General features: G+C 42.0%; 1 protein-coding gene and 11 non-coding genes across 12 annotated transcripts; all 12 read right to left on the reverse strand.

The window, feature by feature from the left end:
• Positions 1–153: 153 nt before the first annotated feature.
• Positions 154–24,414, reverse strand: LOC109896933 (uncharacterized RNA-binding protein C660.15). Its single transcript, XM_031831348.1, has 6 exons — positions 24,301–24,414; positions 22,643–22,793; positions 21,948–22,293; positions 6,918–7,032; positions 4,258–6,647; positions 154–3,581 (listed from the first exon to the last, which is right to left on the reverse strand). The coding sequence occupies exons 2-5, from the start codon at positions 22,784–22,786 to the stop codon at positions 6,326–6,328; spliced, it is 927 nt and encodes a 308-aa protein (XP_031687208.1). The 5' UTR covers positions 22,787–22,793; positions 24,301–24,414; the 3' UTR covers positions 154–3,581; positions 4,258–6,325.
• Positions 9,978–10,050, reverse strand: trnar-acg (transfer RNA arginine (anticodon ACG)). The gene has a single exon. It is a non-coding gene; the product is annotated as a tRNA-Arg (tRNA).
• trnar-acg (transfer RNA arginine (anticodon ACG)) lies at positions 12,611–12,683 on the reverse strand. Its single transcript has one exon. It is a non-coding gene; the product is annotated as a tRNA-Arg (tRNA).
• trnae-uuc (transfer RNA glutamic acid (anticodon UUC)) lies at positions 13,660–13,731 on the reverse strand. Its single transcript has one exon. It is a non-coding gene; the product is annotated as a tRNA-Glu (tRNA).
• trnar-acg (transfer RNA arginine (anticodon ACG)) lies at positions 13,938–14,010 on the reverse strand. Its single transcript has one exon. It is a non-coding gene; the product is annotated as a tRNA-Arg (tRNA).
• trnae-uuc (transfer RNA glutamic acid (anticodon UUC)) lies at positions 14,971–15,042 on the reverse strand. The gene has a single exon. It is a non-coding gene; the product is annotated as a tRNA-Glu (tRNA).
• On the reverse strand, positions 15,251–15,323 carry trnar-acg (transfer RNA arginine (anticodon ACG)). The gene has a single exon. It is a non-coding gene; the product is annotated as a tRNA-Arg (tRNA).
• On the reverse strand, positions 17,617–17,688 carry trnae-uuc (transfer RNA glutamic acid (anticodon UUC)). Its single transcript has one exon. It is a non-coding gene; the product is annotated as a tRNA-Glu (tRNA).
• trnar-acg (transfer RNA arginine (anticodon ACG)) lies at positions 17,896–17,968 on the reverse strand. Its single transcript has one exon. It is a non-coding gene; the product is annotated as a tRNA-Arg (tRNA).
• trnae-uuc (transfer RNA glutamic acid (anticodon UUC)) lies at positions 18,945–19,016 on the reverse strand. The gene has a single exon. It is a non-coding gene; the product is annotated as a tRNA-Glu (tRNA).
• On the reverse strand, positions 19,223–19,295 carry trnar-acg (transfer RNA arginine (anticodon ACG)). Its single transcript has one exon. It is a non-coding gene; the product is annotated as a tRNA-Arg (tRNA).
• Positions 21,835–21,904, reverse strand: trnar-acg (transfer RNA arginine (anticodon ACG)). The gene has a single exon. It is a non-coding gene; the product is annotated as a tRNA-Arg (tRNA).
• Positions 24,415–24,416: the final 2 nt, after the last annotated feature.

Raw genomic sequence — 24,416 nt, forward strand, 5'->3', positions numbered from 1 at the left:
AAATCAAACAAAGTGATCTAGGCCTACAGTATTACATTTTTTTTTTTTATCACAAAAATAGAATTAAAAGGTGTATAGCACTGCTTTATTACCATATTTGTGCTATAAACTTTTAAAACGAGCCTAATTATGTTGAATGAGAAAAATAAAAAGTTTATTTTAAAATAATCATTTATTTGGTACAACCATGCAGACGGTACAGTGCCTCGAGACATAAGCAATGCAAGGAGTATACATAAATATATGAAATTTGGTTATTCATTGTCATAATACATTTCAGGCAACATTTTCATGGTGCAAAGTCGTGCAAAACCAAAACTCATTCTGGCATTGTGATTCAATTAGACTTCTCAAGCATTGTGTGTTATAAAAAGGACACAATTCATGCATTGCTCAGCATACTAAACTAGTTAAATATTCACTTTTATAATGCACATTGTTGAAAAAAAATGTATAACACTGCTGGATTATTAGTTTTACAATATTTTCTGGCATCTTTGAACTATTTTGCACCATTAAAATGTCCCCCTTCATCTCCTTGAAACATGCTGATTATTTGCTCTTGTTTCTTCCTGTAAATGCACTTGAAGTACCAAATTACTCAACATTGATATTTGCAAAAACATCACCTTAACAATCCAGTTCGGCATACGAAAATGCTCTTTCTCCCTAAAAAAAATGTCTCCTCCAATAACTCTATAAGAACATAGCTATTAGATAACAATTGAGGTAACAGTTTACATTAGGTTGCCTTTATATCGTAGGACTATAAATAGTATCTTCCTTAACCAGATGAAATCGCACACCATTACACTGTAACTACACTTGACTTGCCCCAGATTCTTAATTAAGTCAACTTAGGAACAAGTCCTTGCATGTGAGAATATAATATTTGATGTGACTAGGTAGTATTTGGGCAGTATGTTAAGTGTGATAGACAGTGGACTGGCGACTACCCTGGGGGCAAAACTGTGGCCCAATTCCAATTCTCCCCGAAGTGTGCACTCGTTCACTCCATGAAAATATTGAGATTGGTATTAGATATACGGTATACTCTGTCTAGAACAATCCAATGCCCCCCCCCCCCCCTTGAGGGGGAGTGGACAAGCGCACATTTCAGGAAAGAGGGGCGAAATTTGGAATTGAGATTCTATTGGTAAAGCAGCATTTCTAGCTTCCCTGTCCTGTGTTGTGCAGCGCGAGGTGGAGCAGGACAGGAGCAGTGGTGAAAGGCTGGTTACCAGTCAGTGTGAGCTAATAGGGAGCAGGCCAGGGGGAATTCAGAAATACAAGGCTGACTGCATTTGCTCAAGCACTAGAGTCAGACTAGTTGGGGGGGGGGGGGGGGGGGGTTAGTTATTAGTTATTTGAGTTAGTCCATTTTGTGCCTGGGCAATACTGTAGTTTGAATGCTCAGAGGAGAGATTGGTGGTGAACCTTTTAACATTGTAGTCAATCTTATCCAGAGCGATTTACAGGAGCAATTAGAGTTAAGTGCCTTGCTCAAGGGCATAGACAGATTTTTCACCTAGTCAGCTCGGGGGGGTTTGAACCACAGACCTTCCGGTTACTGGCCCACCTCTCTTAACCCACCCACTTCCTTTCCTTGAGCCACCATTTTTTTTAAAACATCTAGATGACTTTTCTCCTCTAAGATCAGGACAGAATGGGTTTAAGGGAACAGGCAGGGATCAGAGCCGGAGATCCCTACATTACCAACGCAGCTTCCTTCCATCCATTTATCCATCCTTCATTCTTTTCAGTGGTGAAGCAGACAGAGGCAGGAAGACCACGCCCTCTCCCTGTCAAGTCTCCGCACGCCCGCCAGCAACGCACCTCTCGGCTGCCCAGTGAACACGTTGGGGGACAAGTGTGTGTGTTCGGCCATCCTAACAGAGGGAGATTCTTAACAGATACACACATTTATACAGAACAACAAACAAGTAGAGCCGGTTGGAAGTGAAGAGAAATAGTCCCCGTACCAAAGAAATCCTATAAGAGTCCTGAGATTGCAGTGAATCTGCAGGTAGTTAAACCCTTACTGGGTTCGTCTGTCTTATAGGACATTTTTGATAGGGCCATTTTTTAACTCTGTGTTAAAAAAAAAACATGAATGTTATTCTTCAGAGGGAGGTTAATTTATTGGCTTTATTAGACAGTCTTGAATTTATTGATTAAACTGCAAGGAGCTGGGTGTTGTTGGTAGTGAACAGTGACTAACCCCCATACAATCATGGCAAACCCATCATCAGTTTTTGCAAAGCAAAAACTCTCCCTACAAAGTCTGTTTTATGAATACCAAAGATGGTGGATAAACAAGAGTTGACTCTGGCCGCTAACCATTTTACAATAATGGTCAAGGGTTCCTGTTTGTGTAAGTGGGATTTTTCATCTCGCGTGAGCATGCTTTTCCCGCACGAGCTCAGTTCCTCCATATAGGTTGCATTCCCTTGCATGCATCAACCGATGTTTGCGTGCCACGTCATCGACTGACTGATTGCTATAACAAAATTCAAGTATCAGCTAATCACATTACCTATCCAGGCGTTGTAGGATAAGGTATGCATCATCAACGCCTGTGCAGAGGCACGCGGCCAATGTCTGGCACGTGAGAAAGGGAACAACTGGCTTTAGTCTATTTATTGTCCCCCTCTCACTTGCCCCGACCAACCAGAAAAAAATATGAGCCAGTGAGATTTCTTGGCCTGGGTCAACCCCCCCCCCCCCCCTCCCCCGCAGTAGACCAGAGTGGGCCTGCCCCGATTAGAAGAAAAAAAATTGGGGAGTGGAGTGTCTCACTTTCTCTACCGTTGCTGGTAATACTCTTACCAGCCAAGCGACCCCACTAGGCCACCATACACTGTGTCCATTGTCATTCACTATAGCTACAGTCTCTATAGCTACAGCCATACCCAGGGGTGGGTGTGGCCAGCTGATCCGCAGCTAGAGCCACAGAACCCAGCCTAGATCCAAGATGGCAGCGGTGGAAGCGGAAAGCGTTGTGTACGGCGGACAGGCACAGAGGGATGGGTTGGGAGGAGGGGTGGCGAATACGGCGGTGTAGGAGTCACTAGCGGGGGGCAGGAGATCCAAATGTGCCAAGCCTCAACACACCAACGACACCACACACTGGCTCACTCTATTAAACATGTAGTCACACAAAAAGTAGTCACACACAAAAAGTAAAGCACAAGCACAGAATCTCTCACCCTAACACACACACATCAGCACGACAGAGAGAGACTGACGGAACAGTCCAAATGTAGGTGCTGCAAGGCGAGAGACGGGACAATTCACTGGAAGTCTGGTAGGAGACAGCAGCAGTGAGCAGTGACCCCTCCCCAAGAGAAGCCCCCCGGCTTTGGCAATGTCAACGCAGGTGAGTGGGGAGCTACGGAGGGGTGGTGGTGATGGGAGTTTGGTCAAAGCACAGTCAGAGAAGGGGGGGGGGCGGGAGCGGTGCTTTGTTTCATTACCTTGGTGGAGTAGATTTGAGTTCCCACTTCCCATTTGCCTGCGCGACGTTTATTGTCTTCCCCCTCTCACCTCACACGCTTGGCTGTGTCTGGACGGCCGGGGACCTATTTCAGTTGACATAGTTAGTCGGTATGTACAGGGCTTTGGATATAGAGCACAGTGACACATGCACGTCTAGAACAGAAGTCACTGGAGACAGACATTGTTGGGTGTTGTGGTTGGGTAGGAGCAAGCCCAACAGATCAAAATGCTACAGATGGAGCCATTCTATCTGCGTGCCTCTCTCCAGCTCTCAGATGCTGTGTGTGTGTGTCCGCCATTGGTAAACAAGGAATCATCTGCAAACGAGTAATGTGCGTTACCCGGTTCAACATTGAATCTGCAATTAAAATGTTATAAAATCGACACAAAGCGGCAATCAAAAAAGATCAGAGGTCATGGAAACGGTTTTCAGACATGAGCGCATGGTAACAGTAGCCTTGTTGGGATACCAGTGAGAGGTTATATCCAAATGATCCCTTTCTTCCTGAAGTGTACACTCGTTCACTACTTCTTACACATCTAAATCTCATTGGATTAGTGGATGCATGGGCTAGAGGGTGTTTCCATCATATTTCTTATACAAGTCCTTTCCTCTCAAATTAGTGAAGGGATGTGAACAAGTGCACAATTGAGAAAAAAAATGGATATTATTGGGACACACCCGGAGGCTGTCTGTGCTGTAGTCCTACAGAGTTCGAGTGAGGCTGGAAAGAGAGGCCGACCCCAGACTAGACTTACCCCATCCACCGAGGCAGACTAGGGGGGGAAGCACACACTGACGCTACTCCTCATTTTCTCTGCCACCCTGGTCCCCAGTCACATGGGTCTGGTCATTACAACAAGGAGAAACAGGAAGGAGTGAAAAATACAAAAAAATAAAAACATCTGAAATGCTCAGGTGTCGCCCCCCCCCCCCACTAGTTAGAAACATTCTTTATTTAAAAAATGGTGGACATGTATAGTGTACATATTAAAAAGCATGCCGGTTTAATTGTTTATTTTTTTTAAAAGACCAAAAAAAAAGGCAAAATAAAAAACATGGTCAGACACAAGGCAAGCAATAAGAATAATAAAATGTTGTTGTTGTTGTTGTGACCATCAATATTTCACAGGAGATGCAACTGTGTGTGTGTGCGTTGGTATATATGAGAGACGGAGAGAGAATATGCAACATAAAAAGCTACATCACTACAACCACAAGGCGAAAGGGCAGTGGGGTACGGGGGGTAGTGAGTCGTCTTACAACGGGGGGGGGGGTGCACGGACACGTCGGGGGCGGGCGACTGAAAGATACTGCTCCACCTGTCATCATACCATCGGTGCGAAGGTCACCGCACCACAAAAAAAATTAAAAATGATCACATTATCGTAACCCTCCACCTCAGATGTTTTCTTTGATTTACATTTAAAAAAGACTGCCATTAGAAAAAAAGCGCTTCAATAAACAGGAGCTATTCCCTCCACTTCACGCAACGCTCAGGCACAACGTCAAGCTCACCGAAACTCATGGTTCTCTAGCTAAAAAGTCTAAAACGTTGACTTGCTTATAAATCCACCAAACAGTTCATACATACATGATCTGAGGGGTTTAGAATGTACTCGTCGACCCCACAACCACTTACAACAAAAAACAACTAAAACATACTACAAAAGGCCTCAAAAATATACTGATGCAGCAAGACACTATTAGTATAGTACATCATCTTTGTCACTAAAATGTGGCATTCTCCAAACTCCTGACCAGGGTTGGGGTCCATTCCATTTCAGGAAGTAAATTGACTGATTTGAATTCAAATGGAATGGATGCCAACCCTGCAACTGACACCAATTTATATACTGGATGGATAGAAAGCAGACAATTCATATTCTAACCAGCTAATCTCAATCCTATCTCATCGTCAGAGGTAGGTATAGATAGCCTGGTGAAACCTGACAATGTGGAATCCTCCATTGTTTCAGTGATGAGCACAGCATTCAATCTAGTTTAACCAGGCTACGGTATAGATGGGAGTAAAAGAGGGCAGAAATGTAGCAGTGTCTTTCAGTGTTCTGGTTGCAGCGGGGTGAGGGGAGGGATGAGGCTGGGTAGGTAGAATGTAGTTCTAAAATAATAGTGTGGCTGTGGGTCTGTGCCCTCGCGTCCCCCAGGGTTGCACTCGTGAGGGAACCCGGACAGTGTGAATTACATTGAAACAGAAAGCCAACATCTCGCTCACACCACAGTCCCGACACATGCAAGACACACAGACCCCTCCAACCCTGGACCTTCACAACAAACCACAGTGCAGTTTCAATACATTCATATCGTTAAAATCAAAGCTAGAAATATTTCTGTTGAACTAGTGGAGAGATTAGCTAACTCACTGAATCCCCGAGAACCCTCATACGTTGGCCTTTACACTGTAAATCATCACTCTTGAAGGCAATGAAAATGTATGACGGTCTCAGTCTATTTCTCACACTTTAAAAGGCAATAGAAATCCCTACTAAAAAAAGCCAACGGTATGTGGCGGGTAAGAGCTAATTTTCCCCCTTTTCACTGCACTGTGTGTGTGGTATCAGGACCACGGTTGGGGTTTAGATGCTTGGGTGTTTATCCATTGACTACAGTAAAAACTAATACCAAACCAACTCCACACACAAAAACACTAATTCTCACACAGATACACATCCAGAGACACACAGATATATATATACCTCCACACACAGATACACACAGCCGCTGAGAGAAAGGAAGGGTACGAGGGTGGTATACGGGTTGTGTGCGGTGGGGTGGCAGAGGAGGTGTGAGCGAGGGAGGTGTGGACTATCGGAACGGGGGCTCAGGCGTGTGAAGGGAGAGTTCGGGGGCTCGGCGGAGGACGGCCTCCTTGCGGTTCGGTGGCGGCGGCAGCGGCGACTCATACACTCTGGGCACTGCCACCATAGCGGAGGCGGGCACCACTGGCCTGAGGGCGGAGTCCAGCGCCGTGACGTGACCGGGCTGGCCGTGGTGGTGGGCGTGGCCCGAAATGGCGGCCATGGCGTGGTGGTTGGGAGGTGGGTAGGCGTACTGGAGCTGTTGGAGTTGCTGGTACTGCTGGAGTTGCTGGTACTGTTGGTACTGCTGGTAATACTCTGCATAGTACCTGGGGGAGAGGAGAGAGAAAGGAGGAAGGGGAATGGAGGGGGGGGGGGTAGAGGGGGAGAAAGGAACAGACAGAGGGAAGGAGAAAAAGGAGTAAAGAGGGAGGGAAGTTAGGAGTGGGAAAAAGAGGAAAGGAGAGGGGGGGAGGGGGACAGACAGACGAGGGTTTTGGGTTATATACTAGGGATTGTATATTAGTCTTTTACACACAAGGTTTCAAGTGGGGTACAGAGTCTTTTCGGGGGGGCGGTAGGTAGGGTAGGTAGCGTACTGTAACTGCTGCAGCTGCTGGTACTGTTGGTGCTGTTGTTGGTAGTACTCAGCATACTGTTGGTACTGCTCTCTAAGATACACACGGAGGGAGGGAGGGAGGGGGGACAGATTTTAGATCATGTACCAGTAGGGAACAGGCTTTCAGAGAATGTGCAAGGGGTTGGTTAAATTAAAACAAGCCTCTGAAGGCAATGAAGGATAACGTAGCGTATGTCCACTACCACTCCTGAAGTCTGAACATCAGGAGGGGTCATGTAGTGGAACAGACAAATCTTTTCAAATGTTGACATTATGCTGTTGGATTTCAAAGCTCCATCATTTCTCAGAGATGATGGGGAATGTCCAGATGAAATCCGTCTAAAATGTGTTGAAGTGAGACAGCCAGAAGCACTGAAAGGTATACAGTATCATTCCCAGCTTGATTTCAATCAAATTAAATAAAGCTGGAGCCAGCCAGGAGTCGAACCTAGAATCTTCTGATCCGTAGTCGACACGTATCCATTGCGCCACTGGCCCCCATCTAAGCTGAAGTCAGGTCACAAGCTAGACCAGTGTACACAGTCATAGCGTCTGTCAACAACAAGGTTCCTTGGTTTTCGGTTTCAGATGCAATCTTAATTTGATCCTCTGTTGTTACCTGAATTTACTGCAGAGCAAGAAATGCAAATTGAAGTGTATCAATGTTTAAAAGTCTTGTAAATTATGAATCTACAAAACATGTCACATTTCCTGTGCTTGGGGAATTTGTTGTGTGTGTGATTCTGCTGCCATTAAAATGTGGGATCTGTTACACAAGTGCATCACAAATGACAAGATGTTCTTCCCATACTGGGAGTTCAACCGGGGCGGAAACCAGGAATCCTAAACGCCAGACCATATGGAAGACAGGTACTTAAAAAAAACCTCACAGACAAATCCATAAACATTGAAATGATGCCCTGTTGTAATTACAAGCTCCATCTTTTTCTCAGAGATGTTTGGGAAAAGTCCATATAAAATCAGTCTAAAATGTGTTTGAATCGAGAACTGCCAGACACAATGAAAGTATACAGTATTTTTCCCAGCTTGATTTTGGTCAAATAAATCTAGTTTTGAACCACAAAGGGAGTCAAAATTCAATCTTCGGACTGTTATCAGACACGTATCCATTGTGAAACTGGCCGCACGGCCAAGCTGAAGTAAGGTCACACCTAGGCCCAGTTACACAGTCATAGTGTCTGTCAGCGACAAGGTTCTTGGGATTTCTGTTACAGATGCATATCTTAATTTGATCTTCTGTTGTCGCATGAATTTTACTGCAGAGCAAGAAATGCAGCAATGAAGTGTATTCAACGTTTAAAAAGCCTTGTATAATCTGAATCTACATAACATGTCACATTTCCTGTTGCTGAGGAATATTGTTGTGTTGTGTGAAACTGCTGCCAGTTAAAATGCAGCATTGTTGTTACAACTGCGTACCAATGACAAGATATTCTTTCCCATACCGGGAGTGAACCCGGGCCACCTGGGTGAAAAACAGGAATCCTAACCGCTGACCATATGGGAAGACACATACTTAAAATACACATCACAGACAAATCTTTAAATGTTGACATATGCCTGTTGGATTTCAAAGCTCATCATTTTTCCAGAGATGATGGGGAATGTCCAGATGAAATCCGTCTAAAATGTGTTTGAAGTGAGAAACAGCCAGAAGCACTGAAAGGTATACAGTATCATTCCCAGCTTGATTTCAATCAATAAAATAAAGTATTGAGCCAGCCAGGAGTCGAACCTAGAATCTTTGATCCGTAGTCAGACACGTTATCCATTGCGCCACTGGCCCCACATCTAAGCTGAAGTCAGGTCACAGCTAGACCAGTGTACACAGTCATAGCGTCTGTCAACAACAAGGTTCCTTGGTTTTCTGTTTCAGATGCATATCTTAATTTGATCCTCCGTTGTTCCATGAATTTTACTGCAGAGCAAGAATGCAAACTTGAAGTGTATCCAAGTTTAAAAAGTCTTGGTAATTATGAATCTACAAAACATGTCAAATTTCTGGTTGGGGAATATTGTTGTGTTGTGTGATTCTGCTGCCATTTAAAATGTGGTATCTGTTCTACACAAGTGCATCACAAATGACAGATGGTTCCCATACTGGGAGTTCAACCGGGCGAAAACCAGGAATCCTAACGCCAGACCATATGGGAAGACAGTACTAAAAAAAAAACATCACAGACAAATCCATAAACATTGAAATGATGCTTGTTGTAATTACAAGCTCCATCTTTTTTCTCAGAGATGTTGGGAAAAGTCCATATAAAATCAGTCTAAAATGTGTTTGAATCGAGAACTGCCAGACACAATGAAAAGTATACAGTATTTTCCCAGCTTGATTTTGGTCAAATTAAATCTAGTTGAACCAAACAGGAGTCAAATATCAATCTCCGACCTGTTATCAGACACGTTATCCATTGTGAACTGGCCGCACGGCCAAGCTGAAAGTCAGGTCACACCTAGGCCAGTATACACAGTCATAGTGTCTGTCAGCGACAAGGTTCCTTGGGATTCTGTTCAGATGCATATCTATTTGATCTTCCTGTGTGGCATGAATTTACTGCAGAGCAAGAAATGCAGCAAATGAAGTGTATTCAACGTTTAAAAAGACTTGTATAATCTGAATCTACATAAATGTCACATTTCCTGTTGCTGAGGGAATATGTTGTGTTGTGTGAAACTGCTGCCAGTTAAAATGCAGCATCTGTTGTTACACAACTGCGTACCTAATGACAAGATATTCTTTCCATACCGGGAGTTGAACCGGGCCACCTGGGTGAAAACCAGGAATCCTAACGCTAGACCATATGGGAAGGACACAATTTAAATACACATCACAGACAAATCTTTAAATGTTGACATTATGCCTGTTGGATTTCAAAGCTCCATCATTTTCTCAGAGATGATGGGAATGTCCAGATGAAATCCGTCTAAAATGTGTTTGAAGTGAGAACAGCCAGAAGCACTGAAAGGTATACAGTATCATCCCAGCTTGATTTCAATCAATTAAATAAAGTATTGAGCCAGCCAGGAGTCGAAACTAGAATCTTCTGATCCGTAGTCAGACACGTTATCCATTGCGCCACTGGCCCCACATCTAGCTGAAGTCAGGTCACAGCTAGACCAGTGTACACAGTCATAGCGTCTGTCAACAACAAGGTTCCTGGTTTTCTGTTTCAGATGCATATCTTAATTTGATCCTCCTGTTGTTCCATGAATTTTACTGCAGAGCAAGAAATGCAAACTTGAAGTGTATCAATGTTTAAAAGTCTTGTAAATTATGAATCTACAAAACATGTCACATTTCCTGTTGCTTGGGGAATATGTTGTGTTGTGTGATTCTGCTGCCATTTAAATGTGGTATCTGTTCTTACACAAGTGCATCACAAATGACAAGATGTTTTTCCCATACTGGGAGTTCAACCCGGGCGAAAAACCAGGAATCCTAAACGCCAGACCATATGGGAAGACAGTTACTTAAAAAAAACATCACAGACAAATCCATAAACATTGAAATGATGCTTGTTGTAATTACAAGCTCCCTTTTTCTCAGAGATGTTTGGGAAAAGTCCCATATAAAATCAGTCTAAAATGTGTTTGAATCGAGAACTGCCAGACACAATGAAAAGTATACAGTATTTTTCCCAGCTTGATTTGGTCAAAAAATCTAGTTTTGAACCAAACAGGAGTCAAATATTCAATCTTCCGACCTGTTATCAGACACGTTATCCATTGTGAAACTGGCCGCACGGCCAAGCTGAAGTCAGGTCACACCTAGGCCAGTATACACAGTCATAGTGTCTGTCAGCGACAAGGTTCCTTGGGATTTCTGTTACAGATGCATATGTAATTTGATCTTCCTGTTGTCGCATGAATTTTACTGCAGAGCAAGAAATGCAGCAATGAAGTGTATTCAACGTTTAAAAAGCCTTGTATAATCTGAATCTAACATAACATGTCACATTTCCTGTTTGAGGGAATATTGTTGTGTGTGTGAAAACTGCTGCCAGTAAAAATGCAGCATCTGTTGTTACACAACTGCGTACCTAATGACAAGATATTCTTCCCATACCGGGAGTTGAAACCCGGGCCACCTGGGGTGAAAACCGGGATCCTAACCGCTAGACCATATGGGAAGACACATACTTAAAATACACATCACAGACAAATCTTTAAATGTTGACATTATGCCTGTTGGTTTCAAAGCTCCATCATTTTCTCAGAGGATGGGAATGTCCAGATGAAATCCGTCTAAAATGTGTTGAAGTGAGAACAGCCAGAAGCACTGAAAGGTATACAGTATCATTCCCAGCTTGATTTCAATCAATTAAATAAAGTATTGAGCCAGCCAGGAGTCGAACTAGAATCTTCTGATCCGTAGTCAGAACGTTATCCATTGCGCCACTGGCCCCACATCTAAGCTGAAGTCAGGTCACAGCTAGACCAGTGTACACAGTCATAGCGTCTGTCAACAACAGGTTCCTTGGTTTTCTGTTCAGATGTGATATCTTAATTTGATCCTCCTGTTGTTCCATGCATTTTACTGCAGAGCAAGAAATGCAAACTGAAGTGTATCAATGTTTAAAAAGGTTGTAAATTATGAATCTACAAAACATGTCAATTTCCTGTGCTTGGGGAATATTGTTGTGTTGTGTGATTCTGCTGCCATTTAAAATGTGGTATCTGTTCTTACACAAGTGCATCACAAATGACAAGATGTTCTTTCCCATACTGGGAGTCAACCCGGGCGAAAACCAGGAATCCTAAACGCCAGACCATAGGGAAGACAGTTACTAAAAAAAAAACATCACAGACAAATCCAAAAACATTGAAATGATGCTGTTGTAATTACAAGCTCCATCTTTTTTCTCAGAGATGTTGGGGAAAAGTCCATATAAAATCAGTAAAAATGTGGTTGAATCGAGAACTGCCAGACACAATGAAAAGTATACAGTATTTTTCCAGCTTGATTTTGGTCAAATAAATCTAGTTTTGAACCAAACAGGAGTCAAATATTCAATCTTCGACCTGTTATCAGACACGTTATCCATGTGAAACTGGCCGCACGGCCAAGCTGAAGTCAGGTCACACCTAGGCCAGTATACACAGTCATAGTGTCTGTCAGCGACAAGGTTCCTTGGATTTCTGTTACAGATGCATATCTTAATTGATCTCTGTTGTCGCATGAATTTTACTGCAGAGCAAGAAATGCAGCAATGAAGTGTATTCAACGTTTTAAAAAGCCTTGTATAATCTGAATCTACATAACATGTCACATTTCCTGTTGCTGAGGGAATATTGTTGTGTTGTGTGAAACTGCTGCCAGTTAAAATGCAGCATCTGTTGTTACACAAATGCGTACCTAATGACAAGATATTTTTCCCATACCGGGAGTTGAACCGGCCACTGGGTGAAAACCAGGAATCCTAACCGCTAGACCATATGGGAAGACACATATTAAAAATACACACAGACAAATCTTTAAATGTTGACATTATGCCTGTTGGATTTCAAAGCTCCATCATTTTTCTCAGAGATGATGGGGAATGTCCAGATGAAATCCGTCTAAAATGTGTTTGAAGTGAGAACAGCCAGAAGCACTGAAAGGTATACAGTATCATTCCCAGCTTGATTTCAATCAATTAAATAAATTGAGCCAGCCAGGAGTCGAACCTAGAATCTTCTGATCCGTAGTCAGACACGTTATCCATTGCGCCACTGGCCCCACATCTAAGCTGAAGTCAGGTCACAGCTAGACCAGTGTACACAGTCATAGCGTCTGTCAACAACAAGGTTCCTTGGTTTTCTGTTTCAGATGCATATCTTAATTGATCTCCTGTTGTTCCATGAATTTACTGCAGAGCAAGAAATGCAAACTTGAAGTGTATCAATGTTTAAAAAGTCTTGTAAATTATGAATCTACAAAACATGTCACATTTCTGTTGCTTGGGGAATATTGTTGTGTTGTGTGATTCTGCTGCCATTTAAAATGTGGGTATCGTTCTTACACAAGTGCATCACAAATGACAAGATGTTCTTTCCCATACTGGGAGTTCAACCCGGGCGAAAACCAGGAATCCTAAACGCCAGACCATATGGGAAGACAGTTACTTAAAAAAAACATCACAGACAAATCCCAAAAATTGAAATGATGCTGTTGTAATTACAAGCTCCATCTTTTTTCTCAGAGATGTTTGGGAAAAGTCCCATATAAATCAGTCTAAAATGTGTTTGAATCGAGAAACTGCCAGACACAATGAAAAGTATACAGTATTTTTCCCAGCTTGATTTTGGTCAAATAAATCTAGTTTTGAACCAAACAGGAGTCAAATATTCAATCTTCCGACCTGTTATCAGACACGTTATCCATTGTGAAACTGGCCGCACGGCCAAGCTGAAGTCAGGTCACACCTAGGCCAGTATACACAGTCATAGTGTCTGTCAGCGACAAGGTTCTTGGGATTTCTGTTACAGATGCATATCTTAATTTGATCTTCCTGTTGTCGCATGAATTTTACTGCAGAGCAAGAAATGCAGCAATGAAGTGTATTCAACGTTTAAAAAGACTTGTATAATCTGAATCTACATAACATGTCACATTTCCTGTTGCTGAGGGAATATGTTGTGTTGTGTGAAACTGCTGCCAGTTAAAATGCAGCATCTGTTGTTACACAACTGCGTACCTAATGACAAGATATTCTTTCCCATACCGGGAGTTGAACCCGGGCCACCTGGGTGAAAACCAGGAATCCTAACCGCTAGACCATATGGGAAGACACATACTTAAAATACACATCACAGACAAATCTTTAAATGTTGACATTATGCCTGTTGGATTCAAAGCTCCATCATTTCTCAGAGATGATGGGGAATGTCCAGATGAAATCCGTCTAAAATGTGTTTGAAGTGAGAACAGCCAGAAGCACTGAAAGGTATACAGTATCATTCCAGCTTGATTTCAATCAATTAAATAAAGTATTGAGCCAGCCAGGAGTCGAACCTAGAATCTTCTGATCCGTAGTCAGACACGTTATCCATTGCGCCACTGGCCCCACATCTAAGCTGAAGTCAGGTCACAGCTAGACCAGTGTACACAGTCATAGCGTCTGTCAACAACAAGGTTCCTTGGTTTTTCGTTTCAGATGCATATCTTAATTTGATCCTCCTGTTGTTCCATGAATTTACTGCAGAGCAAGAAATGCAAACTTGAAGTGTATCAATGTTTAAAAAGTCTTGTAAATTATGAATCTACAAAACATGTCACATTTCCTGTTGCTGGGGAATATTGTTGTGTTGTGTGATTCTGCTGCCATTTAAAATGTGGGTATCTGTCTTACACAAGTGCATCACAAATGACAAGATGTTCTTTCCCATACTGGGAGTTCAACCCGGGCGAAAACCAGGAATCCTAAACGCCAGACCATATGGAAGACAGTTACTTAAAAAAACACACAGACAAATCCATAAACATTGAAATGATGCTTGTTGTAATTACAAGCTCCATCTTTTTTCTCAGAGATGTTGGGAAAAGTCCCATAAAATCAGTCTAAAATGTGTTTGAATCGAGAACTGCCAGACACAATGAAAAGTATACAGTATTTTTCCCAGCTTGATTTGGTCAAATAAATCTAGTTTTGAACCAAACAGGAGTCAAATATTCAATCTTCCGACCTGTTATCAGACACGTATCCATTGTGAAACTGGCCGCACGGCCAAGCTGAAGTCAGGTCACACCTAGGCCAGTATACACAGTCATAGTGTCTGTCAGCGACAAGGTTCCTTGGGATTTCTGTTACAGATGCATATCTTAATTTGATCTTCTGTTGTCGCATGAATTTTACTGCAGAGCAGAAATGCAGCAATGAAGTGTATTCAACGTTTAAAAAGCCTTGTATAATCTGAATCTACATAACATGTCACATTTCTGTTGCTGAGGGAATATTGTGTGTGTGTGTGCTGAAAAATGCAGCATCTGTTGTTACACAACTGCGTACCTAATGACAAGATATTCTTTCCCATACCGGGAGTTGAACCCAGGCCACCTGGGTGAAAACCAGGAATCCTAACCGCTAGACCATATGGGAAGACACATACTTAAAATACACATCACAGACAATCTTTAAATGTTGACATTATGCTGTTGGATTTCAAAGCTCCATCATTTTCTCAGAGATGATGGGGAATGTCCAGATGAAATCCGTCTAAAATGTGTTTGAAGTGAGAAACAGCCAGAAGCACTGAAAGGTATACAGTATCATTCCCAGCTTGATTTCAATCAATTAAATAAAGTATTGAGCCAGCCAGGAGTCGAACCTAGAATCTTCTGATCCGTAGTCAGACACGTTATCCATTGCGCCACTGGCCCCACATCTAAGCTGAAGTCAGGTCACAGCTAGACCAGTGTACACAGTCATAGCGTCTGTCAACAAAAGGTTCCTTGGTTTTCTGTTTCAGATGCATATCTTAATTTGATCCTCCTGTTGTTCCATGAATTTTACTGCAGAGCAAGAAATGCAAACTTGAAGTGTATCAATGTTAAAAAGTCTTGTAAATTATGAATCTACAAAACATGTCACATTTCCTGTTGCTTGGGGAATATTGTTGTGTTGTGTGATTCTGCTGCCATTTAAAATGTGGTATGTTCTTACACAAGTGCATCACAAATGACAAGATGTTCTTTCCCATACTGGGAGTTCAACCCGGGCGAAAACCAGGAATCCTAAACGCCAGACCATATGGGAAGACAGTTACTTAAAAAAAACATCACAGACAAATCCATAAACATTGAAATGATGGTGTTGTAATTACAAGCTCCATCTTTTTTCTCAGAGATGTTTGGGAAAAGTCCCATATAAAATCAGTCTAAAATGTGTTTGAATCGAGAACTGCCAGACACAATGAAAAGTATACAGTATTTTTCCCAGCTTGATTTGGTCAAATAAATCTAGTTTTGAACCAAACAGGAGTCAAATATTCAATCTTCCGACCTGTTATCAGACACGTTATCCATTGTGAAACTGGCCGCACGGCCAAGCTGAAGTCAGGTCACACCTAGGCCAGTATACACAGTCATAGTGTCTGTCAGCGACAAGGTTCCTTGGGATTTCTGTTACAGATGCATATCTTAATTTGATCTTCCTGTTGTCGCATGAATTTTACTGCAGAGCAAGAAATGCAGCAATGAAGTGTATTCAACGTTTAAAAAGACTTGTATAATCTGAATCTACATAACATGTCACATTTCTGCTGATGCTGAGGGAATATTGTTGTGTTGTGTGAAACTGCTGCCAGTTAAAATGCAGCATCTGTGGTTACACAACTGCGTACCTAATGACAAGATTCTTTCCATACCGGGAGTTGAACCCGGGCACCTGGGTGAAACCAGGAATCCTAACCGCTAGACCATATGGGAAGACACATACTTAAAATACACATCACAGACAAATCTTTAAATGTTGACATTATGCCTGTTGGATTTCAAAGCTCCATCATTTTTCTCAGAGATGATGGGGAATGTCCAGATGAAATCCGTCTAAAATGTGTTTGAAGTGAGAACAGCCAGAAGCACTGAAAGGTATACAGTATCATTCCCAGCTTGATTTCAATCAATTAAATAAAGTATTGAGCAGCCAGGAGTCGAACCTAGAATCTTCTGATCCGTAGTCAGACACGTATCCATTGCGCCACTGGCCCCACATCTAAGCTGAAGTCAGGTCACAGCTAGACCAGTGTACACAGTCATAGCGTCTGTCACAACAAGGTTCCTTGGTTTCTGTTTCAGATGCATATCTTAATTTGATCCTCCTGTTGTTCCATGAATTTTACTGCAGAGCAAGAAATGCAAACTTGAAGTGTATCAATGTTTAAAAAGTCTTGTAAATTATGAATCTAAAACATGTCACATTTCCTGTTGCTTGGGGAATATTGTTGGTGGTGTGATTCTGCTGCCATTTAAAATGTGGTATCTGTTCTTACACAAGTGCATCACAAATGACAAGATGTTCTTTCCCATACTGGGAGTTCAACCCGGGCGAAAACCAGGAATCCTAAACGCCAGACCATATGGGAAGACAGTTACTTAAAAAAAACATCACAGACAATCCATAAACATTGAAATGATGTTGTTGTAATTACAAGCTCCATCTTTTTTCTCAGAGATGTTTGGAAAAGTCCCATATAAAATCAGTCTAAAATGTGTTTGAATCGAGAACTGCAGACACAATGAAAAGTATACAGTATTTTCCCAGCTTGATTTTGGTCAAATAAATCTAGTTTTGAACCAAACAGGAGTCAAATATTCAATCTTCCGACCTGTATCAGACACGTTATCCATTGTGAAACTGGCCGCACGGCCAAGCTGAAGTCAGGTCACACCTAGGCCAGTATACACAGTCATAGTGTCTGTCAGCGACAAGGTTCTTGGGATTTCTGTTACAGATGCATATCTTAATTTGATCTTCCTGTTGTCGCATGAATTTACTGCAGAGCAAGAAATGCAGCAATGAAGTGTATTCAACGTTTAAAAAGCCTTGTATAATCTGAAACATAAAATGTCACATTTCTGTTGCTGAGGGAATATTGTTGTGTGTGTGAAACTGCTGCCAGTTAAAATGCAGCATCTGTTGTTACACAATGCGTACCTAATGACAAGATATTCTTTCCCATACCGGGAGTTGAACCCCGGCCACCTGGGTGAAAACCAGGAATCCTAACCGCTAGACCATATGGGAAGACACATACTTAAAATACACATCACAGACAAATCTTTAAATGTTGACATTATGCCTGTTGGATTTCAAAGCTCCATCATTTTTCTCAGAGATGATGGGGAATGTCCAGATGAAATCCGTCTAAAATGTGTTGAAGTGAGAACAGCCAGAAGCACTGAAAGTATACAGTATCATTCCAGCTTGATTTCAATCAATTAAATAAAGTATTGAGCCAGCCAGGAGTCGAACCTAGAATCTTCTGATCCGTAGTCAGACACGTTATCCATTGCGCCACTGGCCCCACATCTAAGCTGAAGTCAGGTCACAGCTAGACCAGTGTACACAGTCATAGCGTCTGTCAACAACAAGGTTCCTTGGTTTTCTGTTTCAGATGCATATCTTAATTTGATCCTCTGTTGTTCCATGAATTTTACTGCAGAGCAAGAAATGCAAACTTGAAGTGTATCAATGTTTAAAAAGTCTTGTAAATTATGAATCTACAAAACATGTCACATTTCCTGTTGCTTGGGGAATATTGTTGTGTTGTGTGTTTCTGCTGCCATTTAAAATGTGGTATCTGTTCTTACACAAGTGCATCACAAATGACAAGATGTTCTTTCCATACTGGGAGTTCAACCCGGGCGGAAAACCAGGAATCCTAAACGCCAGACCATATGGGAAGACAGTTACTTAAAAAAAACATCACAGACAAATCCATAAACATTGAAATGATGCTTGTTGTAATTACAAGCTCCATCTTTTTTCTCAGAGATGTTTGGGAAAAGTCCCATATAAAATCAGTCTAAAATGTGTTTGAATCGAGAACTGCCAGACACAATGAAAAGTATACAGTATTTTTCCCAGCTTGATTTGGTCAAATAAATCTAGTTTGAACAAACAGGAGTCAAATATTCAATCTTCCGACCTGTTATCAGACACGTTATCCATTGTGAAACTGGCCGCACGGCCAAGCTGAAGTCAGGTCACACCTAGGCCAGTATACACAGTCATAGTGTCTGTCAGCGACAAGGTTCCTTGGGATTTCTGTTACAGATGCATATCTTAATTTGATCTTTCTGTTGTCGCATGAATTTTACTGCAGAGCAAGAAATGCAGCAATGAAGTGTATTCAACGTTTAAAAAGCCTTGTATAATCTGAATCTACATAACATGTCACATTTCCTGTTGCTGAGGGAATATTGTTGTGTGTGAAACTGCTGCCAGTTAAAATGCAGCATCTGTTGTTACACAACTGCGTACCTAATGACAAGATATTTTTCCCATACCGGGAGTTGAACCCGGGCCACCTGGGTGAAAACCAGGAATCCTAACCGCTAGACCATATGGGAAGACACATACTTAAAATACACATCACAGACAAATCTTTAATGTTGACATTATGCCTGTTGGATTTCAAAGCTCCATCATTTTCTCAGAGATGATGGGGAATGTCCAGATGAAATCCGTCTAAAATGTGTTTGAAGTGAGAACAGCCAGAAGCACTGAAGGTATACAGTATCATTCCAGCTTGATTTCAATCAATTAAATAAAGTATTGAGCCAGCCAGGAGTCGAACCTAGAATCTTCTGATCCGTAGTCAGACACGTTATCCATTGCGCCACTGGCCCCACATCTAAGCTGAAGTCAGGTCACAGCTAGACCAGTGTACACAGTCATAGCGTCTGTCAAACAAGGTTCCTTGGTTTTCTGTTTCAGATGCATATCTTATTTGATCCTCCTGTTGTTCCATGAATTTTACTGCAGAGCAAGAAATGCAAACTTGAAGTGTATCAATGTTTAAAAAGTCTTGTAAATTATGAATTAAAACATGTCACATTTCTGTTGCTTGGGGAATATTGTTGTGTTGTGTGTTTCTGCTGCCATTTAAAATGTGGTATCTGTTCTTACACAAGTGCATCACAATGACAAGATTTTTTCCCATACTGGGAGTTCAACCCGGGCGAAAACCAGGAATCCTAAACGCCAGACCATATGGGAAGACAGTTACTTAAAAAAAACATCACAGACAAATCCATAACATTGAAATGATGCTTGTTGTAATTACAAGCTCCATCTTTTTCTCAGAGATGTTTGGGAAAAGTCCCATATAAAATCAGTCTAAAATGTGTTGAATCGAGAACTGCCAGACACAATGAAAAGTATACAGTATTTTCCCAGCTTGATTTTGGTCAAATAAATCTAGTTTTGAACCAAACAGGAGTCAAATAATCAATCTTCCGACCTGTATCAGACACGTTATCCATTGTGAAAATGGCCGCACGGCAAAGGGAAGTCAGGTCACACCTAGGCCAGTATACACAGTCATAGTGTCTGTCAGCGACAAGGTTCCTTGGGATTCTGTTACCAGATGCATATCGTAATTTGATCTCCTGTTGTCGCATGAATTTTACTGCAGAGCAAGAAATGCAGCAATGAAGTGTATTCAACGTTTTAAAAAGCCTTGATAATCTGAATCTACATAAACATGTCACATTTCCTGTTGCTGAGGGAATATTGTTGTGTTGTGTGAAACTGCTGCCAGTTAAAATGCAGCATCTGTTGTTACACAAACTGCGTACCTAATGACAAGATATTCTTTCCCATACCGGGAGTTGAACCCGGCCACCTGGGTGAAAACAAGGAATCCTAACGCTAGACCATATGGGAAGACCATACTTAAAATACACATCACAGACAAATCTTTAAATGTTGACATTATGCCTGTTGGATTTCAAAGCTCCATCATTTTCTCAGAGATGATGGGGAATGTCCAGATGAAATCCGTCTAAAATGTGTTTGAAGTGAGAACAGCCAGAAGCACTGAAAGGTATACAGTATCATCCCAGCTTGATTTCAATCAATTAAATAAAGTATTGAGCCAGCCAGGGTCGAACCTAGAATCTTTGATCCGTAGTCAGACACGTTATCCATGCGCCACTGGCCCCAAATCTAGCTGAAGTCAGGTACAGCTAGACCAGTGACACAGTCATAGCGTCTGTCAACAACAAGGTTCTTGGTTTCTGTTTCAGATGCATATCTTAATTTGATCCTCCTGTTGTTCCATGAATTTTATGCAGAGCAAGAAATGCAACTTGAAAGTGTTTCAATGTTAAAAAGTCTTGTAAATAGAATCTACAAAACCATTGTCACATTCCTGTGCTTGGGGAATATTGTTGTGTTGTGTGATTTGCTGCCATTTAAAATGTGGTATCTGTTCTTACACAAGTGCATCACAAATGGACAAGAGTTCTTTCCCATACTGGGAGTCAACCCGGGCGAAAAACAGGAATCCTAAACGCCAGACCATATGGGAAGACAGTTACTTAAAAAAAACATCCACAGACAAATCCATAACATTGAAATGATGCTTGTTGTATTACAAGCTCCATCTTTTTTCAGAGATGTTTGGGAAAAGTCCCATATAAAATCAGTCTAAAATGTGTTTGAATCGAGAACTGCCAGACACAATGAAAAGTATACAGTATTTTCCCAGCTTGATTTGGTCAAATAAATCTAGTTTTGAACAACAGGAGTCAAATATTCAATCTTCGACTGTTATCAGACACGTATCATTGTGAAAATGGCGCACGGCCAAGCTGAAGTCAGGTCACACCTAGGCCAGTTCACAGTCATAGTGTCTGTCAGCGACAGGTTCCTGGGATTTCTGTTACGATGCATATCGTAATTGATCTTCCGGTTGTCGCATGAATTTTACTGCAGAGCAAAGAAATGCAGCAATGAAGTGTATTCACGTTTTAAAAAGCTTGTATAATTGAATCTACATAACATGTCACATTTCCTGTTGCTGAGGGAATATTGTGTGTGTGTGAAAAACGCTGCCAGTTAAAATGCCGCATTGTTGTTACCAAACTGCGTACCTAAGACAAGATATCTTTCCCATCCGGGAGTGAAAACCAGGCCACCTGTGAAAACCAGGGAATTCTAACCGTAGACATATGGGAAGACACATACTTAAAATACACATCACAGAACAAATCTTTAAATGTTGACCTTAGCCTGTTGGATTTCAAAGCTCCATCATTTTTCTCAGAGATGATGGGGAATGTCAGATGAAATCCGTCTAAATGTGTTTGAAGTGAGAACCAGCAGAAGCACTGCAAGTATACAGTATCATTCCCAGCTTGATTTCATTCATAAATAAAGTATTGAGCCAGCCAGGAGTCGAACCTAGAATCTTCTGATCGTGTCAGACACGTTACCATTGCGCCACTGGCCCCACATCTAAGCTGAGTCAGGTCACAGCTAGACCAGTGCGGTACTTCCTTCAGCAGTAGAACATTTGAGGTGCAAGTTCTTCGTACCAGACAGCACCATCCGGCCCACTTCAGGCACTTGTGGACCAAAATGTACTGCACTATCTCCCTTCTGAGTACTCCTGCATGAGAAGGGACGAGACTCACCTTTGACCTTGTCGCACTCCAGTACTTTGCCGAAGGTCTGGAAGAGCTCCTGGAGATCCTCAGTGGTGCACATGCCCGACAGGTTGCCCACAAACACCTTGGTGGAGTGAAGCGGTCTGCCCCGGGACTCCTCCACCACCAGGTTCCTCCCACGGAACTCCCTGCCGTTCAGCTCACTGATGGCCCGCTCTGCAGCCCCCTCGCCCTGGGGAGTACATTACATTAGATTGCATTTCAAAATGTTAACTAAATAATAGGATCATTTTAGATCTTTAGATTTGAATGTTACATTAGAAAACAATGTGAGAAACACCAAATAAGGAAATTAATGTTGTACCGTATGGCCTCAATGTAGCCTACAAAGTAACAACCAACACACAGTTCTGGAGTTCCCTCCCCATCATGGGTTTAAAAACATAGGATTGTTTGGTGTAAACTTTGCCTAGATGGAGTTAAGACCTTAAGGCCACAAAGAAGAGTCTGTGCAACCAAATATACACTTTAGGAGAATTGGGACATGCCTCAGTCCTCCCTATGGGATATCTATAACCTACCTGTAGGTGTACGAAGGCGAACTGTCGGAGAACGCTGCAGCTGACCACCTGGCCATACGACTCAAAGATGGCCGACAGCTCCTCCTGGGTGGTGTCCAGAGCCAGGTTGCCCACGAAGAGCTTCACCGTGTTGCTCTTGTCCATTGTGGCGCTGGGGACAGACCGATGCAGGCGCACGCGCACACACGAGATACAGACAGACAGACGCACACAGACAGACAGAGGCACACACACACAAGGGAGGGAGAGAGCAGACAAGTGAACATACTGAATACAACTTGTTGCTCTTGTCCACGGCGGTCACTGGAGAAACCAAATTACAACCATTCAGAGGGAGAAAGCAAGAGATGAGTAAATTAACGAAACCACAGGAGAAGAGGGGAAGGAAATGTGTCAAGAGATTTGACAGTTGACCACCATGCACAATAACTACAACGGCATGAATGTCAGATTGAAGACACCATATCGAGTTATAATATGTTATTCTATGGATGACACCATAGAACCGTGGTTATGTTGCCTATTCTAGTCACAAGCAACAAGTTGACCTCACTTCCTACAGGTCAAGAAGCACTAAGCTACCCTATAGGTTTGTCAACAGCTTAGCCTGGGCCAGTTGCTATGCTAGCTGTAGATCAAATCAAATTGTATTGGTCACATACGCATATTCAGCGGATGTTATGGCGGGTGTAGCGAAATGCTTGTGTTCCTAGCTCCAACACCGCAGTAGTATCTAACAATTCACAAAAATCTAAAAGTAAAATAATGGAATTAAGAAATATTAGGAAACGCAATGTCGGAGTGGCACTGACTAAAATACAGTTGAAACATTAAAATAGTACATAAACATTAAAGTGACTAGTGTTCCATTATTAAAGCGATCGAAGAGCAACAAAAAAAATAAGGAACTTGACACCACCAGAGTGACGTTTCTGTTCTCTGTACATACCAAGCACAACATGTATAGAATACTGAAAATGCTAAAGTTATACATAGTAGCCTATCCGCTGAGATCACCTATATTTACAGTAACGTTAGTTTAAAAAGTTCAGATGATGGATCATCGCGTATGGAAACGATTTAATTTTTCTGATGACGCAGCAAGAGAAAATAAAAAATGTTTTGCTAGAAACATTGGGAATCTCCCGATCGATCACGATATTACAGAAATTTTACAAAAATGTGGTGCGGGTTTACATGATTTCGAAAGTCGCAGTTAAGACTGAGTCACCAGCTTTATTTAAAACCAGTAATCGACGGGGATATTTCATGTTTTGCTTGGTGTAACCGAAACTGAACAAACCTCGCGGCGAAAATGTGATCAAACAATTTCGATGCCATTTATCATCAACCCAATCTACACAATTACACAAACAATACGCACATTGTATCGAGTGAATGGTGTTGGATTGGAAACATTACAAAACAATTTTACAGTTGAAACGTTACAATAAGAGCATTTTTCCGCACTGGAATGGACATTCCGCGAGAGCGAAAATCTATTAAATGGTACGACAACCCGCTTTCCCTCTTTTGTCTCGTTGATTCTTCCGCTCTCCGCGGATAAAACCTCATATTTCTACGCATCGTCGTTTGGTGTATTTTCCATCGTTTGTAAAGAAATAAAATGAAAGAGATGGGACAGACATCTTACTTACCTAAGCAGTGTCGTGTTTCAAAATGGTAGCGCCTGCTTCCGTTTTTTTAGAATGACGCGCATTTTTCACCAATGGGGAAGCTCGGGGCTTGCCACACTCGATCGCCGATTCTTCAC

This window comes from Oncorhynchus kisutch, linkage group LG9 (assembly GCF_002021735.2).
Source record: "Oncorhynchus kisutch isolate 150728-3 linkage group LG9, Okis_V2, whole genome shotgun sequence".
Lineage (NCBI taxonomy): Eukaryota > Metazoa > Chordata > Actinopteri > Salmoniformes > Salmonidae > Oncorhynchus > Oncorhynchus kisutch.

Excerpts from the sequence above, each read along its gene's own strand:
- LOC109896933 (XM_031831348.1), bottom strand. The coding sequence starts at position 22,786 with ATGGACAAGAGCAACACGGTGAAGCTCTTCGTGGGCAACCTGGCTCTG. Across the intron at positions 7,033-21,947 it reads ATGTTCTACTGCTGAAGGAA|AAAATCTGTCCCCCCTCCCT; the intron begins GTACCGCACTGG and ends GGTACATGATCT. Across the intron at positions 6,648-6,917 it reads CAGCAGCTGCAGCAGTTACA|GTACTATGCAGAGTATTACC; the intron begins GTACGCTACCTA and ends CCTCTCCCCCAG.